Source organism: Channa argus, chromosome 1, assembly GCF_033026475.1.
Source record: "Channa argus isolate prfri chromosome 1, Channa argus male v1.0, whole genome shotgun sequence".
NCBI classification, from domain to species: Eukaryota; Metazoa; Chordata; class Actinopteri; order Anabantiformes; family Channidae; genus Channa; species Channa argus.
Window position 1 is genome coordinate 26222830 of NC_090197.1, and position 18876 is coordinate 26241705.

The 18876-nt window shown below is 38.4% G+C and overlaps 2 protein-coding genes across 2 annotated transcripts; both read right to left on the minus strand.

The window, feature by feature from the left end:
* Positions 1 to 230: 230 nt before the first annotated feature.
* gtf2h4 (general transcription factor IIH, polypeptide 4) lies at positions 231 to 12141 on the minus strand. The gene is made up of 14 exons (XM_067509938.1): positions 11988 to 12141; positions 11647 to 11765; positions 11456 to 11560; positions 10157 to 10288; positions 9694 to 9879; positions 6787 to 6895; positions 5327 to 5395; positions 5043 to 5126; positions 3874 to 4045; positions 3358 to 3488; positions 2977 to 3024; positions 2802 to 2880; positions 1464 to 1525; positions 231 to 498 (listed from the first exon to the last, which is right to left on the minus strand). Exons 2-14 carry the CDS (start codon positions 11760 to 11762, stop codon positions 388 to 390), a joined length of 1404 nt encoding a protein of 467 aa, XP_067366039.1. The 5' UTR covers positions 11763 to 11765; positions 11988 to 12141; the 3' UTR covers positions 231 to 387.
* A 3015-nt stretch (positions 12142 to 15156) lies between these two features.
* On the minus strand, positions 15157 to 18875 carry polr1h (RNA polymerase I subunit H). Its single transcript, XM_067510057.1, has 5 exons — positions 18755 to 18875; positions 18177 to 18296; positions 17938 to 18041; positions 17739 to 17848; positions 15157 to 15779 (listed from the first exon to the last, which is right to left on the minus strand). The coding sequence occupies exons 2-5, from the start codon at positions 18292 to 18294 to the stop codon at positions 15755 to 15757; spliced, it is 357 nt and encodes a 118-aa protein (XP_067366158.1). The 5' UTR covers positions 18295 to 18296; positions 18755 to 18875; the 3' UTR covers positions 15157 to 15754.
* Position 18876: the final 1 nt, after the last annotated feature.

Sequence of the window (18876 nt, forward strand, 5' to 3'; positions counted from 1 at the left end):
GCTTGGAACTGGTGGTCAGATATGCTCTGGCTTGTGCAACCAGGGAATAGGCAGTTTGGGGTTTCAGTGTCTTCTCCAGGTGAGTGTATGTGTGTGATTGTGAGTGTGAATGCCCTGACTTACAAATAACATTAATCTGTTTTAATTAACATTTCACACTGCTTCACAACTTTTTTGAAAATGGGATTGACTACAAACAGTAAAACAACCGAGAAGAATATGCAGCGGTATAATATTTTTCCAAATCACCATTTAATTCAAAACATGTTGAATCAACTTTTTTGATACGTAAAAAATAACAACATCATTTTCACCTTCTTGCAGAACAACTGTTTCAACAGGAATCATCGGGCATTATGTCACTGCTCATTTTTTCCTATTTCTCCATTATGTGTGAGACTTCTGTCGTTTCCAGAACCTCTTGACCTCGCTGTGTCCCTGCGGTGTCACCACCATCACCCTGTGAGCCACATCCTGCCACACCAGACAGTCCAGACCCTGCAGCACAACAAGTTCAATACTGGAGTAACAGACAGTTTCAGCACTGCACTAACAGAGAGTAAAAGAACAAAAACTGCTGTAACTGTGGGGAGCTGCTGATTGTGTCACAAAACACTAATGGAACAGCAGTGAGTTCAAAAAGTTAAAGGGGAGGAGAGGATGGCACATGACATGGTTTATCAGACAACTTCAATAATCTCTGCAGGGATTACTGAAGCTTCAGAACAACATTGTATATAAAAGCGCAAACAGAAAAAGAAGAGCAGTCCATAAGGGAATGGGTCTCCTCTTGCAGATAATTGTTTTTTGTGCTATAACACATTATTATGTTTAAGACAATGATTTCTTACAGCTTGGGTCTGTTTAGGTCTTTTTGTTTCTCTGGCTATCAGTTCTATTACTGTTGCTATGTCATTACTAACAAAAGTAGTTGTTAAAATCAGTGACTGAAATCACTCAATGAACAACCATAAGCTGTCTGTGAAAGGGTGTCACTCAGTGCACAGGAGATTTATGAAACCATAGTTTGTTAATAACTGTCAGGTATTAAATACTGTCAGACTTGTTAAATATACACAGTACAGACCATACTGTCAATCACTCAGTAAAACACCCTAACAAAGGCCCTGTGCCAAAATATGTGTCTTGAATAAACAACAGCACTCTTTGATCAATACTGCTAACCAGGGCTTTGTTTAAACCCTTTTTGATTATCTCACTGCTTGTGTTTTCCCTGTTAGACCTATTGTTAACACTGTTGTCATGTTCCATGACAAAGCAAATTACTCACTGTTTGTCAGTTTGGAAGAACATGGAAATTGTTGATATTGTCCATTAATGTTTAAAAATAATATATACAAATGTATGATTTACCCGAATGTAATATAAACCATAGCTTGTCTTATAATGTAAACCGATAATAAAATTCAAATAGTAGTGATTATTACCAAACAAAATCCCACCTGAGCTCGGTCCCGCAGCACCTCAAAGTCAGCCTGGGAGAGGAACTGGTTATAGAGCACCCCTGAAAGAGACATGAACATCAACAACAGACAGACAGTTGAGGAAAAGGCCACTATATACTCGATACTCATCCTCTACAGCTTATTACAGCATACAACAGCTCAGACAGTGAAAGACAGCAGAAGAGGTCAGATATGTGTACTGAGCTGTATCCCCAGAGTGAGCCAAATTCTATCTACATATAAGCAGCTATAATCACAAGGTCTAGAATTTTAGGTATACAAAGAACGTGCCCCAGTCGCTGCCCGGAATTTTGGCAGATATCATGCTTAACCAACAGGAAGCAGTAAAAAACCGTATCATTGGCAAGAAACGAAAGAAGGCAGAAGATGGTACTTCTGCCAGACAAGGACAGTGTATTTTCAGTTAGGTTTGTCAGTGTTCTCTCCATGCATTATTAACTGCATCTGGACTGGAATAAACAGTGCTGGCTATATAAGCAGTTAACAAATAATAAGTTTACAAAACTTGTCCTCACTGCCCGTCATTGCCATTTTACATTTTGTTAACACAGAAGAGTTCTTCTTGTAGACAAAATATTTAGAGTATGGAGACAGTACAGTATTGGTACAGTATCTAAAATGTGAAAAATGAAACATGAGCTTGCTTTGCCTTTCAAACTTTCGGCAACACACTCTCTATCCGAGTATGCATAAAACTCTCCTTGCATAGCTGGAAGCGTCTGCGTAACCTTTGTAGGGTTTGAAAAGGCCCTACAGTTTGATTTTTACTTGTGCATCAAATCTATATCGTAGGTCTCTCATAGGTTCTGTGTAGCCACGGACATTCTTCTGATATCTACATTTTAGGCTGAAATGCACTGACCCAGAAATGTATTTATCCATCGTGGCCAAGGAGATCTCCTTTGAGATCGACTCTCTTTTCTTCTTTGTAGTAATTTCAGTAAAAATATTTATCCACTCAAATTTAGTCACTAGTTTTTGTAGTACAGCAAAACACAGAAAACTCGACAAAGTGGCACAGAAACCCTACAGCCAACTACCAGTTTGGTGTTGCAGGGAATCAAAATACACACACATTAATGCAGCATAAATTCTGCAGGCCAATTGTATAGCCTACAGCGTAGTTTATGCATAGAATTAATGCAAGACCATAAAGCTTTACAAGTAAAGAGTTAACACAAGGGGCAACTTGGGCTCAGCGTCTTGCCCAACAACTCTTTAACATGTAGCCATGATGAAGTAGGATTCTAACTATTGACCTTCTTGGACAAATGCTCTAGCAACTGAGGCAGACAAAACATGACGCATGCTCACCCTCTGTAAACTGTAGCCGATCTCTCTCCAGCTCCCACAGTCTGATCTGATCTGTTATGGCTGGAGGCAGCACTGGAGTCTAAAGCACAGTATTGGAGAATAAAGACACTGTGTGCACCCAGGCCAACAAATCACAATGAGTAGAATAAAGGGTGAGATTAGAGGTTAGGTGTACCTGTTTCAGCATGACAGAGTGAGCTCTAGTCCTCAGAAAGTGGATAATCTGTTAAGAATGGTAAAGTAACATTACAGGTGAACCAGAAACAATATTCCAAAAAAGCCTTATATGCCACTTTTCTACAGTACTATATCTGTAGCCAAAGCACATATTAGTAAAACAAATCAACATATATTAGTAAAACTCAAAACCTTTGTTGTAGAACTCCTATTTCATAAAATTTCAATGCATCAACATGAACCTACTGTATGAATGTTGTTTAAAGGAGAATGGTATAAAATATTTAAAAGTGACTTGGGACAGTTCTGCTTCATGATTTCTCCCCTTAAATGCCCATAAACTTCTCCTGTGTTAGTACAGTATGTGCAGTAGTAGTACCTGTTGTGCAGTGATGCCGTTAGCAATGGCCTGTTGCACTGACTCCCTTGTAACTTGAGCCACTACTACATTGGGGAAGCGATACAGCATTTCACTGAAGAGAGCCACCAGAGCAATCTGAAGTTCTGAGTCTGGAAGGGACACATAAACCCATTGTTAAACTAGGCCTTGAAATTGGCAAGAATCTGGCAGCATAATAACCATTACAATACAGGGTTGCAATTCTACACACAAAATGACTGCCACTAAATTTTGCATGATAACAATTACTTTTACTGAGGTGTTTTTGAAAATAGAAACGGTATGAAAAAGCATAATATTGCTATACTCAAGTCTATATTAATTGATAAACCCTGGTTCACAGTTTAGTTGTATCAAGTTAATAGGAAAGCATCAGACAAGACACAGCAGCTGTGGACGTTGTATTAACATGGAATTGAGCATTCTGTAAAATGTATTTACTATATAGTAAGTGTTAATATTAAAACACAAAACGCTTCGAATGTTCAGACGTACTCGTATAGGCGTAGATACGATAATTGGTTTCTACGACAATGAAGCCTTCGTCTCCTGTCCCAGGCAAGGAAGCCAAGTTAGAGGAGGAGGAGGAGGAGGTGGAGGAGCCTGTTGTGACTCCTGCAGCCAGAGTGATGGCCAGTCTGGTGGGGTAGTAGCGCCTCGACTTCCTCTGATATTAGAGAGAGAAGAATTACAGAAAACACATATCAGCTTTTTATAATGTTCTAACTGTCTATTTATTTTCTCTGCCAATTCTGCTGTTAAAAGTTATGTTAAGTTATTTTGTTGGAGCGGAAATTCCACCCATCACATTTTGCTGTACTTCACTACATTTTCACGCGTTAAAAAAACAAATAAACAATTGGGACACAAACAGGTTCACTCCTCTGTAAAATTGCAAATAATCTTATCTACAGGTCATAGTACCAGTAAAAGATTAGGAGAAGGCCAAAGACCAATACTGGCACTCACGACTAGTAGACTAGTAGTTGTCTCAACTTCTGTCATTTCCTGCATACAGGCCACCAGCATGCACATCATGCAAGGTCACCATCAAACCTCTTCATATTATCCAAAATACAGTAGACTGTCATTTTGATCGGCCAAAATGGACACAGAGTGGTCAACTCGACAGCACCTATCTACCTAAACACCCTGATCCAGGTCCACAATCCCTCCCACCCACCGCACTTTACCAATGAGCTCACCCAGAGTGTTGGTGGTTCCTACACCACACAACAAAACATCCCAAGCAAAGCTTTTGAGCTCAGTAGTCCCATAATGGTGTAACAAGCTACTAAACTCTGCTCATCTGTGAAGACTCCAATTATGTTGAATGATATATTCACCCATTGTCACCCATTGAAAACACTTGGAGCATTGTGAAGTGGAGACTACGACATTGGTTCTTCATTGTGAAGTGGAGACTTTTTACTTTTTTGGCTTTGTATTTTAAGGTTTGATTCGGCTCTCTGTTGCACACAAAAAGATAACATCCTTAAATCCTTCTATAAATTAGAAAAAAGCTGCAAACGAAGTATAGTGTCATGTTACCATGTGATGAAGTTCCTTTCATTAAGACCCCTAAAGTTTCTTTTTATCTGAAAGAGTTAATAAGGAAGTGTCTAGTTTAGCTGTTATTGAGTCTCTCCTTCTTAGTGCCTCACCTTCCTTTGGAAAACCAGTCCAAACTCCCGCAGGTGCTGCAGGAAGGTGAGTAATGACTCACTCATGCCTTCCACTGAGTAATCCTAAGACACACAGGCAAGACATGATCACCAACAACCAGGAAACTCCAAACAAAGTGGATTTTTTTGAAAAGTTCAGATCCAATTCCATCGTCTCACACACACACACACACACACACACACACACACACACACACACACACACACACACACACACACACACACACTGAGACTCAAATAGTAGCAAACCGCTGTGCACTCACCCTGCCAAGAGTAGAAAAACTAAGCTGGAATAAAAATGACAAGATCTCCACCAGGTCCATCCCTCTGGACTACAAAAGACAAAATATCATATATATGTAAATAATCTCAAGTAAAAGCAGGTATTTAAATAACAACCAGCATGCCCAGATAAACGTTGGTTTTTCAAAACGCTGATAGACAGTGTAATGCTTTCCAGCTTATCTGCTCACATGGTAAATTCAGTGTAATATATATTTTAGACCACTAATTCTATCAAGATAATACCAGAGCCACATCATAGTCCTTACTCCCCTGAAAATACTATTTATAAAAAAATACATTCACCTAATGGTTTTTGCTTTGAGATACATGCAGATAGTGGACATTAAAAGTATATAAGGAATGGGAGGGATTATACAAGTTGCTTTTACATTACATTTAATTAAATAATTTTCAAATAATTATTGAATGATGATGATGATTATTAATGAAAGCTCAGCCTTAAACTCAGTAAAGGTGTCTATCCATGCCTATAAAAATGGTCTGGCTCTGCTACTGGTTGAAACACCATTTGTCAAAACACAATTATTTGCTGACCTTTACGTGAACAGTATGTTAGTGACCTTCATCCAAAGATCTGCACACTCTCCATCACTGCTTCTAGCTAATATGTTATATTTTATATAAAGCTCTATGTCCTGTTTTGATTTTATAAATTTTCTTGAGGGTCTGTTATTAGTAACTGATTACTTGAGATTCGTTTTTTTGTGATAATACATTATACAACTAAATTGGGACAAAGCTTGATTCTATAACACAATTTTTGAACAGTAAAGCTTCAGAAAAGTATACATTTCTTTTCCAAGTATTAAAAATATTCTCTTTCTGCTACTGTAACACTGTTGCTTTCAATTTATGATTCTGAATAATTCTGATCTCTGTGGTTTCCCTTAGTTCATATCTTACAGTTTATGTAACTGAAGTAAAGCATCACCCAGTGATTAGGGATTATATTTAAATGAGTCTTTTTAGAGAGATGGAATCAAATGTGATTGGGACAGCTGGAAATAAAGTTCCTTGTTAGGCCTGATTAATTTTCTACTTTACAAGGAAATTATTAGTTATCTGGAGCTGATGGGGAAAATTATGAATTTACCCGCTATTGTTTCATGGGACTTCACAGCCACTTTGTCCTCCTGACATTTTACATTTATACCACTCCCAGCAATACACATTCTTTCCCACAAATAGGGCACTGATTACACGTGAATTTTAACCAAGTCTGGCAAGAAGAAGCAATCTTAGAAATGGACCACATGACCAAAGAATCTGGAGGGTCTTTACCCCAGAAAATCTCTGCAGCAGACCACATTACTGTGTAGAGCCCTCTTTGTTTGAAGCTGTGTTAATCAGCCTTTATGGTATTCTTCTATTATTCTATTATCAAATTAGCATAGAGCATTGGATGATAAACATATACCTGAGCTGTTTTGAGGTACTGCAGGGTGAAATACCATAACTGAGAGGCGGTGTCTAGTAGGAGGAACTGGAAACCAGCTGATGTTATGTAGGGTGCCTCTCCTGCCTCACTGAAACACAGAGGACAGGGTACTTGAGCTACAGGACAAAACCTGAGGTCTTAGTTCATTTCTGTCAATAAGAACAATAATATGACCTGTAGCTAAAGTGGAGAACACATTAAATTTCTAATGCTTGTCCTTCCTACATAAAGAGTGGATCTCTTCCTTTTTCCATTACACATCACTTAGTAGGCATAGCATCTGTCTTTGTCCTCATGTTATAATGTAATGTCCATGTGTAAGAAAGTAGAAAGCGTTTTGTTAATCCCTGTATAATAAAGTGTATGGAATGGCTTAAAAATTGTGTTTATCAACTAAAATCTAAGGTTAAAATTCAGTTGAATTCAAATTTATTTATATAGCGCCAATTCACAACAATGTCATCTCAAGGCACTTTACAGAGTAAAGTCAAGACTATAAAGATATAGAGAAAACCCAACAAATCCCCCTTAAGCAAGCCCTAGGCAACAGTGGAGAGGAAAAACTCCCTTTAACGGAAGAAACCTCCAGCAGAACCAGGCTCAGGGTGGGCGGCCACCTGCCTTGACCGGTTGGGGTGAGTGGAAAGTGGAGAGAGAAGAAAAGAGCAACAAAAAGCAACAACAAAACATCGGGCAGGTTGGTAGGACCAGAAGCTGCACACTGGAAAACACACAGCTCCAAAGCTGTGGACACCTGCAGAAAGGGACAGAGAAGGAGAAGGACAACTACTGGAGAAAATACACAAAGTTAATGTCATACAGTGGTGATAAATAAATGTGGGGTGAGAGATGATGAGAGAGGGACAAGAGGAGGAAAGGAGCTCAGTGCATTGGGGGGTGGATCCCCCAGCAGTCTAAGCCTTTATCAGCATGACTATAACTAGCTATAAGCTTTATAATAGGGGAAGATTTTTAGCCTAGACGTAAAAGTAGAGAGGGTGTCTGCTTCCCGAATCTGAACTGGTTCCACAGGAGAGGAGCTTGATAGCTAAAGGCTCTGCCATTCTACCATTGGAAATTCTGGGAACCACAAGTAGACCTGCATTCTGAGATCGAAGTGGTCTACTGGGATGATATGGAACTATGAGATCTTTTATCTAGAAGCATGGTTTTAAATTCTATTCTAGATTTCATGGGAAGTCAATGGAGAGAAGCTAGTGAAGGTATGATAAATATGATCTCTCTTGGCAATTCCAGTCAACACTCTTGCTGCAGCATTTTGGATTAATTGCAGGCTTTTTATGGAGTTACTGGGGCATCCTGAAAGTAGGGAATTACAGCAGTCCAACCTAGAAGTAACAAATGCATAGACTAGTTTTTCAGCATCACTTTGATACAGGATGCTCATAATTTTGGCAATGTTCCGTAGGTGGAAGAAGGCTGTTTTAGAGATTTGTTTTATATGTGAAGTAAATGTCATCTACAGTAACAATATGGTACAATAACACTAATATATCTGGTTAAACAGTTTATAACAAGACCAAGCCTAAGCATTACAATAAGACCCCATCTAGAACTAGAACCATCTACTGTGTAGGAGTCAATCCTGGATGCTGCTTCAAATTTAAGTTTAGGGTAAGATTAGAAGCTCAATCATATTGTTAATTGGGTTGGGCAAATTTTGGCCAAACAGATGTTTCAAAGTCTCTGACATGTCCTCATCCTTCAAGCCATTTCTTATTTAGATGGGACACAAAATAAAAATACAATAAAGCATAAAATCTAACCACAAGTAAGATGTATTTTTACAATAAACATTTAAATTATAAAACATATTGTTATTACATTTATTTTTACACCCCTGTAGGGCTAACAAGATCCACTATGACATATTGTGTCCTGAATGGATAATTGGCTGGTGAGGAGTGAGCATGCTGCCTCACTTTATGGAACACTACACAGCGATGAGTTAGGATTATATCATATACGTTAGTAATGAAATGCATATTTAAAAGTTTTTCGCAGACTCATTATTTTCATTGGCTTCCACTGGGGGAATGTTAAATTGAGATGGTGGTTTAATTAGTATGGTATTAGAGCTGATTACTAGATTTATACAGGGTGTCCCTTCATTTCACTGATAAATTGCCCACCTGCCACATAAGCCAAAAAATTTTTCTGGTTTCCATGTTTTGTGGCATTGGGCCACACAAGCACTGCTTTTTACAGGCACTGCTGTAAAAAGTTACATTAACAAATATGCCTTCAACCAACTCAAAATCAGGTTAATTGGCTTCTGAAGCTAGGTAGAGATGATCAGATTAGCCAGCAACAGTTTTCTTTTTAGCCCCATTATGAATATAACCTGAGAATGTGCAGTGTCTTTAAAATTTTCATCATCATCATTAGGGCCATAATAATGTTAAAGGTGCTGTTCAGTGGCAAATGGATTTGCTTTAAGCTCTTAAAGACATCTCATCTAAAAGACAGCTTTCTTTCCGAAGTCTGTAAGTTATGCCGTCATTTGTGTTGTGAGTGTCACATATCAAAGTGTGAGGGGCTGTTAAAACTACAGCCTAACAGGGTTATAAGTGGTGTTGTAAATCATTCCCTAAGTTTAATGTGGATGTTCCTCTTTAAGATTTTTCTTTTCTGTTCAGAATGTGGACATTGCGGTCTTTAAGAAATGACCCTTATCTTTCAAATACTGATGTTGAGTCTTGTCCTGAAGACCCGCCTCTTCGGCGTTGTGCTGTGCATTTGCGTTTGCTTTACAAGTGGTTGCTAGAGAACTGTGACAAACTACTGAGCGACATTTCAAAGTGACAAAAATAAATAATATCTAACATTTCTAAATCAGTGCTCCCTAATAATAATTTTGTGTACCTTTTCATGAGGCCTGCTTGGACTAGAAGCTGGGCCAGGTCCTGACTGACAGCAGAGCTGGGAGAACCCACCATAAATTGCAGAATGACCTCCCAGCGCTCCATAGCATAGCGGTCAAGACTCTTGATGTCCCGTGCGTGGCGGTCAGGACCCAGACTGCTGCCCTCATCAGCCCATGCTTTGCCCCTATGGAACAACATAGATGAATAAAAATAGAAATATTAATATTGACAAATACTGTATTGACCTTGATAAGACCTGTGGTTGTTCTGTAGGACTGTCAATGATGTTAACATTTAGATAAATTTCCACGATTCTAACTAACCAGATTCTGCCTATAGGAGAAAGTACAACATAAAAATGTGCTAAACAGCTGATTTTACATTAGCAGTGCAGAGTGTCTAAAAGTAAAGTGTTTTGCTGCCATATGATCAGACCGTGTGTTGACAGGGAGCAGACGTACCCGCCAAGCAGAGCTATCCTCAGGTTTTCCTTGAACACTGGATTTAAGATGTATCCCTGCAGACCACCCTGCAGCTGCTGACTGTGCCAAAGGCGGAGCCCTGCCAACACTGAGACACATTCATCATGATCCCTGCATATAGAAGCCAAAGACAACAAAATGCAAATGAACTCAATAGTTTGACAATTTGAAATGTGTTGTCCCCTGTTTTCCCCCACTGATGAGACGATAAAAGAGCTGCCAAACTTGACAGAATGCATTGTTCTAGTGACAGTTTTACTTTGACCATAACAAGAAACTTAAAAAGGATTACCTTTATGGTCATTTGGATGGGGTAATTAGAAATGCGGTTGAATACTATTGCGTTTTACTAAGAATTGCTTCATAGATCTTGTGTACTTAAAACCTCAAAATATACACAAAAAAACCCTCAAAATAAACACATCTCAGTAGAACACAAGCCATTTAAAAGCAGAAACTATAACCTCAAATATGATCTTAAAGTTCAACATCAAAAAGTCTCAAAGACTCACTATAAACCTCATGGAGGGGTGTATTTTTCAATACAGTTGGATAAGCCTTAAAAGCCTGGCATACATAATAAACAGGCAGTTGGGTGAATATGTATATGACAATATGATCAGTTTTAAAGCTGTGTTAAAAGTTACGTTAACATGTTTTTATTGAAACACATACTTAAGCGCAAACTGTTAAAGGACATCTCATTTACAATTAAGTGGACCATGTTAATGGTCATGTTGTATTGAAAAAGCTAATTAGCTACATGAGAATTAACATGAGCTTTTGAGGCTGACGACAACATTGAGCCTGTATTAGCTGACTCAAATCACAATGTTTTATTACATTAATGTAAAGTAACTTGCTTTGTCTGGGATTTAATCAACTGCATTAACCAAAAGAAGAGAAATTCATTCATTCTTTTTTGTGAAAGGTTAATGCCCTGATACCTGATCTGTCAGTGTCAGCACTAATACTGATATGGCCTGAATCAGCTCAATGCTTCTCTGCAGTGAAAAAAAAGGGATGGCAACTCTTGCCTTACAAGACGTGTTAAGTTGATGTAGAGGAATTTTTAATAATGGTGAATCCCTTCTTAAACCTTTCAGGTGACTATCTTGCTTGCAAGAAGAGTCAACACTGGATGAATTCAGGAGAGAGATTTTAGAGTACTAATGTAGTTGTAAATGATGTAAACTCCCAGGACAGGTGTGGAAGTGTTACACAGTCCAATTGCTCCATCCCACAGACAAGCCTGCTAAAGGTGTGATAAAAACTCACTTTTGACTGTCTTTTTTCACCCATAATGCCAATGCTGCCTGGGGGAGAGGCTGATCCAGGAACAGCATACGCATCACATAATTCTTGGCCAGACATGGGAGTTCCCTGTTATCAGATAAAACACAGAATAACATCACAGTTCCACGCCAGCATCATCAGCATCAGCACAGTGTTTGTTCAAGCCTTCATACCTGTAGACAGCCAGACATGTTGCTGGATGGTTGTACAGCCTGTCCAGAATCTCAGGACTCAGCTCTCTCAGGTATTCATGCAAATTCTTACACTGCAGCTGGACCCGCAGCTTCATTATCTATACGAATAAGGAGGGGTGTCAATAAACCCACCGTCAGTTAACGTTAATCTACCTGACAGCGTCCTTTATAGGACCTTAGTGCTCTCATGATACGTCATTTTAATTAAATAGAATAACAGCTTCTTCCAAACTGATAGATGCTACATTAACTAAAATCACTGACAACAAAATCGACAAAAGACCTGAAAAGAACTATTTATTTTTAAAAGCAGCATTTACCGTAATGAGGCTTAAATACCAACGAACGTCTTTCCGAGTAATTACTTATTTTATACTACAAAATAACTGCATTGTTGTCATCCGGCAGCTCTTTTCGCTAGGCGGCCATGTTTCCAGATCACGTGCCCATAATACCAACGTTTTCATTGGTCCACAAATTCTTCTGCAATTTTTCATCTGAATCGTTGACCAAGGTGAAGGGAACAATACGCCACCTCCTGTACAGACGGGGAATAGTATAACCTACAATGTATGACCTCTGAATTCAGAAACGTGACAAAACATCTGTTTTCACCTTTCACCTACATGGACACACTAATATCCTGTGGTGAGTCTGGTTTCTACAAGACAATGATCAAAATCAGACCTCAAAATCTACCATGTATTGCTGCATGGTAGATTGTCTCTGTATCTTTCTTTTACCTTAAGAAATAATCCACATCTTTTATTTTAACACCATCAGGACAAATAGCACATGTTTACAGTAGCCATAAGAGTAATAAAACATATTTGCAAATGACCTAATTTAAAATAAGAAGAGGTATACTCAATCTAATCTCATTAAATCTCTTTACTGAGAAATATCTGTTGCATGTATTTGTTGGGGTTCTATGCTTGAAAACTACTTTTCCAGAGCTCAGGGTTTTTTGCTGTGGTGTGCTGTTGGTGACACTGTGGCAACAAATGCACAAAGCACATTTTGCATCACCATGAGCTCTGGACTTCTTACACTATATTCTACCTCACCAACTCCTTTGCAGTTTGCTGCACATTTATAAAGCAAAGTAGCAGTTGCACTTGGAGACACTCCCTATAGCTATGCACTTGATGCTGCATGGACTCCATTGTCTCTGTATACCCTACTCATTTTGTTGGAGCAAGATCTCTGATGTGGAACTGGCTCCAAGCTGCACAAATGTCCCTCTCTATACTTTAGGGAGTGTTAGTGTAATATTGCTTTTGATCTCTTCTTGATCTCTTTACTTTAGCTTTCTGTTTAATTATCTGTAAATATCACTGCTCTGCCTAGATCGATAGATTTATAAATATCATAAATCATAGCAGAGATTCAAAGCAGGGGTATTTAAAAGCACATCAAAAACATCTCACTCATCCCTATATTTGGTTTATGTAATCTAATTTTGTTACCTAATAAATTCCTTCCACATTAGATCAGAAGGTAGCACCATGTACTACTTTACATAAATAAATCATGAATGTAAAATCACTAATATGACCAAACGTAGTGAACTAATTTTTTTTTTCCAAAGTTAATCCTGATTTTTAAATTGCCCGTTTGATCTCCTGAAATGCAAGTCATCCATCTCTTCACTCTTTTTGAATTAATTGACTATATGTCCAGTCTCTTCCATTTCCTGTCCCTTATTATATCTGTGTATATAAAAAAAGCCTGCGTGTCAGTCAACATATCTTTATACTTAAAACAGCACTGTCTAATTGCGTGACTTGTCCCGAGGGACATCATCTCTTTGATGTCTGTACCTCGTCACCAACAATCAAGATATTGTCATATGCAAATATGTTTCTATGAATACTGTACATTTAGCCAATTTTTTAAAAACTACTGAATGTGTAATATTTTAGCTACTGGAAGGGAGTTTTCTCAAAAACTGTTTTATTGTTTCCACAAAGCTGTTTTTACTATATAAGAAAGGAAAGATTTTTAGGGTATCTTCAGACAGATTTCAGAGGACCTTCAGCTTGATCCAATAGCTGTGACTTTGTGTGGATGAATTCAGAGCATGCATACAAAGAACGTGTCTTGGTGTTAGATTTGTTTTTCAATAACTGTGTTAATAACAAAAATCTAATGTACCCGCTTCATGGGTGGATCTTATCTCATTAGGTAACCACATAAAACAACGGAGTTATTGTCTAACTAACTGCCCTTAGTTACCTGTTCTTCTTAGCAACTTGGGGGTCAGTTGTCCTCCTTTTCCACCTACTGAGGCTGTGATGTCGACCCAGAGCTCCCTAGAATAGTCTACTGCTCTTCCTCACTTGCTGGTACTGAGTTCTGAAAAACATAACCATCAAGATGTCCTCTGCTTTTGAGCTAATATTTGTGAGCCATCATCTTCTCTAAGCTGTTTTTGAATTGCTCTCACTCACTGTGAGGGATCAATAAAAGACTGATTTCATTTTACCCGGTAGACACGGTCTCACTAATCTTCTAGGTGTCTTAAACAACAGAACAGGTGATGCTTTATTGTTAACTACAGCTTTGTTGCTGCTTCTTTGCATATTGTAGTAACATCTGAGTGTTTAAAAGTAGAAATAAAATGTTAAATAAAAACAAACAAATATCGTTAGACTATAATTTGATTGCTTCTTCAGGGTCTTTCTTTAGGTCTGCAGCCAGAGTCCTCTTCTGTTCTAACAGCTAACAGTGGAACATTATATACTGTAATGGGCGACTGTGGTGCAGGAGGTAGAGCAGTCTTCCACCAGTTGCTTCCCCAGCTCCTCTGGTCAATAATATTAAAAATCAGCAGCAGACAAGGGTCTTTTCTTATCCACACTCCTCCCAGTGTAATTTGTTGGTTCGAACCCTGGCTCCTCTGGTCACATGTCGAAGTGTCCTTGAGCAAGATAGTGAACCCCAACTTAGTTGCTGGTGTGTGTAGGCCAACTGCATAGCAGCTCCTCCATCAGTGTATGTGATTGTAAGTGCGAATGGGAGAATGAGAAGCTGTGTAAAGTGCTTTGAGTACCAATAGGTAGAATAATGCTATATAAGTGCAGACCATTTACAATAATGGGAATATTCTATGCCAACATCTCATTGATTAATGTCCCCTTAACCTGCCAACATACCAGTCCTGAGGTGCTAATGTTTTTAGGTGTAACTTCATGTCAGATGCTCTGATCACTCCTCACTGACACATGGTATGTTACCAGTTTAATCGTGGTTTTGTCTATTGTGATATGACTGTTTTAGTTTCTGATTTTTGCTGATTTTTGAAGCCAGACTTGAAGCCTGAAATTCATTTTTTTACTTAACAATTATCACATTTTCCCCACAGGAGCCTTGTAAAGTAATTTTAGGTGTAAATTATGCTAATGATGAAATCTCATGAACTATCCCCTCTTCCGTGATTAGCTGGTCCTCATCACTACAACAAAAATGAATGATTCATCTCATGTGTTATGCAGTTTTAATAAAATTTTATTATAAACAACTTCAATTGTATAAATGAACATAAAGAAAAATCATTCTGTTTTAGAATTAATTTCCTTCTCTTCCGTGATTTGCTCCAGCTTTCAACGGTATTCAGCTTTTGCTGGAAAATCACAAGTAACAATACTGAGTTTTACCTTCAAAATAAGTAAGCCCAGTGCACAAAAACACACAAAACAAAACTGAAATGCAAATAGAAGCTTCAGAAAAAAACTGAGAGTTAAGACTGAATAAATTTTGACCAATGTGTGAATATTAAAAATTCAGTGCGTTTTCGTGCACTAAAATAACCTGGGTATTGTAAATCCAAACGTCCAATGGAAGCATGGCTCACAGATTTTAAAGTCGTGGTGACTGATGTTTTTTTTTTTTTTTCCCCAGAGCAAAACTTAGACAGATAGAACAGAACTCCTCTTCACAGCATGATCTGAATTAATATGATATTGGGGACCCAGTTAGTATTTGCTCTTTCCAATTTATATATCCAATATATGTGTGGAGGAAGTGTTCAGCAATCTGACCAGCACAAACACTTGCAGTTCAAGAAGGTGAAGCTAGTTTCTTCTCAGGAGTCCTCCTTCTCTTGATACCTGCAACACCAAAAAGCAAATATTAACATCACACAACAACAAAAGAAATATACTGGCCACATCCATTCATACCTACACAATATGATACAATCCAATATAGCAGCTCTACGATGATTACTACTTTTACAAGGTTCTTATTCAGGTTTTAAGTTTAAACTGTCCGAAAGGCGATAATTCTACTTTATATTATAAAGTATTATAAATACTGGAACTATTTGCCCTCTGTACATCACCACACTGAATAAGAAAAGAAACACTCAAAATGTGATTGAAGTCAAGATTTTCACCTTCAATTTAAGGGGTTTGACAAAAATGTGGCATTAACCATAAAGCTCAGTTGGTAAGGCAGTCGTCCACAGACCACAGGGTCAGTGGATCAATCCCAGGTCCCATCTACATGTGGAAGTGTTTCTGGGCAAGACACTCAACCCCCAACAGCCCGTCCCCATCCCCAGTTGTGCAGTGCCCATCCAAGCCGGGTAGAAATTGGGGAAGGTTGTGTCAGGAAGGGCATCCAGTGTAAAAAAAAAAAAAACAAAACAAAAAAACTGTGCCAAATCAACAAATCAACATGCGGACAATGATCTGCTGTAGCAACCCTGAACTCAAGGGATAAACCGAAAGGACACACACACAAAAAGAAAAAAAAAAAAAAAAAAAAAACGATAGAGAAATTACAGCAATTTTCATACACACAGCCCACACACATTTATTGGCTCATAAATATTGGAAAAAATGGATGATAAGCAGCTGCATGGCCAAGTGTGGCCTGTTTCCTTATTACTTCACAATTAATCAAGCATATAAAAAGTCTGGAGGTGGTTTTGAGTGTTATATTTGCATTTAATAGCTGTTCACAGGAACTCTCAACACAAGGTTCAAAGAGGTGTTGAGGCAAGTGAAGGAAGCCATCATTAGGCTGAAAAAACAAAGTAATTTCACCAGAGAAATAGCAAAAACATTGAGAGTGGCCATTAAAACCGCAAAACGCCTGGAAAGACCGCAGACTAAAGCTAGAGTGGACCACAACAAAATTCTGTCCATAGTAAAGAACACAATCACAACATCTAACCAAGTCAAGAAGACTCTTGAGAAGGAAGGCATGTCATCATCAAAGTCTGTAGTTAAGAGACGTTTTTAGTAATGAAACACAGTGGCTTCACAAAGCACTGGTAACACTCAAGAACAAACTAGCCAAATTACACTGCGAGAAAACACCTAAAAAAGCCTGCCGAGTTCTGAAATATGATTGGTTGGACTATGAAACAAGGTAAACTTACACAAGAATGGTGGGAAGAGGAAAGTATGGAAAAGGAGAGGAACAGTTTATGATCCTAACCATCATCACATCATCTGTCAGACACAATGAGTTATGGCATGGGCATGTACGGCTGCCAATGGAACTGGGTCACTGGTGTTTATTGATGAAGTGAGTGCTGATAAAAGTAGCAGCATGAAGTGTAGAGGGCTTTACTCCCTAACCAGTTTCAGCTAAATGCTGCAAATCTGATATGATGGTGCTTCACAATGCAGATGGATAAGGACCCAACACATACAGCAAAAGAAATTTAAGTAAAACAAATTAAATATTCTTAACTGGCCAAGTCAGTCACCTGATGGTGTGTTTATGTTGTAGCAATGCAGTGCAATGACAGGCAGACAAAGAATAGCTTTCATTAGCAATACCTGTAAAAATTTCTGTACCGAACAGTCAACTCTTCTGCATCAGAGCTAATTTGTTTTGATTTTTAGATGACAATTTGTGACACTCAGTACAATGATCTCTTTTTCCCAGCTGCTCTATGGTTACTCTTCCTGTCAGCACTCTTTTGTCCTGCACGTACTAAATTCTAAAAATCAGATGAGAAACATCAATAGCCATCCCCAACTGATACCTGATAGGTTTTACATTTACATGTATTTTTTTTTATCCTGGTTACTCCAGGATTGATTGATTACCTGCAGTGTATACAGGTAAAGAAGACAGTCTGTCCTTCATCTGCAGATCTCATTTGCCTGGTGTGATAAACCATCCCCTCTTTATTGCAACGAGAGCAGCGCCGGTCAATCTAAGAGAAGAAGTTGACCTCATTACTACAGGGAACAGTTGCTATCATCACACACAGCAGTCAGTAAGCAGCAGACATTGTGTTCTTACCACAGGTCCCTTTAGTTCGGAGTCCTTCTCATCCTCCAGAGCTACTGATGACTGCTCCACCGGGTTGAAAAGAACAGTGGAGCGGATCTCCTTGCCTGAAAACTCTGGACAATAAAATGCATGTATGTGAGAAATTATGAGTAAATATCTTAGTCTTTCATAAAATGTCTGCCTCTAATGGCTTGTGACTGGGAGTTTATCAGACATAGGACACAGCTGACAGGACAAAGAGTTGGCACCTGCTACTGAGATGGAGAAGGAGCAGCGTGGGCAATGGACTGTGTCCTGAATCCCTGGGAGAGGAAGAACATTCCCACACTCTGAGCAGAAGTTGGAATCACCAACAAAACATGACATATCTGTGTCAAAAGCAAAACATCATTACAAACATTACTACTATAGTTTGTTTGGGGAAGTCATACTACCAGACAGACTTTGAAATACCGGAGAAAAAAAAACAGATTATCTTAATACATTATTATATATGAAGTTTTGGTATTTCTTTCAAATTATTTTAATAATGTTACATTTGAGAAAGTTACAGAAATGTGTTGTTTGTAGTTTGTGGTGTGGATACCATGAAGGTTTGTGGTTTTTATAGTCAAATCTCAACCCTTAATATTAATATAAGTTTGCGTCCACGTAATAATGTTTTTTTTCTTTGAAAGTATTTCATAAGATGGTTAGTACATAATTTAAGGGAGCGTTTAACTTCAGCACGTGGGAACTGGGCAGAATCTGTAAAAGTTAATTGAGGTTTTATTTAAGTTTAGGCACATCAACAAATTTGTTTGTAGAACAGAATTGTGTCACTTACCTAAATCTCTCAACTTCGTTGCTAACCTCAAATAAAAACGTTAAGTAGCATGAAGAGAAAGGACTGCGTTACTAAACGTTTGGCATCCCCACGGTAACACACAACTGAGGGGTCCTTCAACT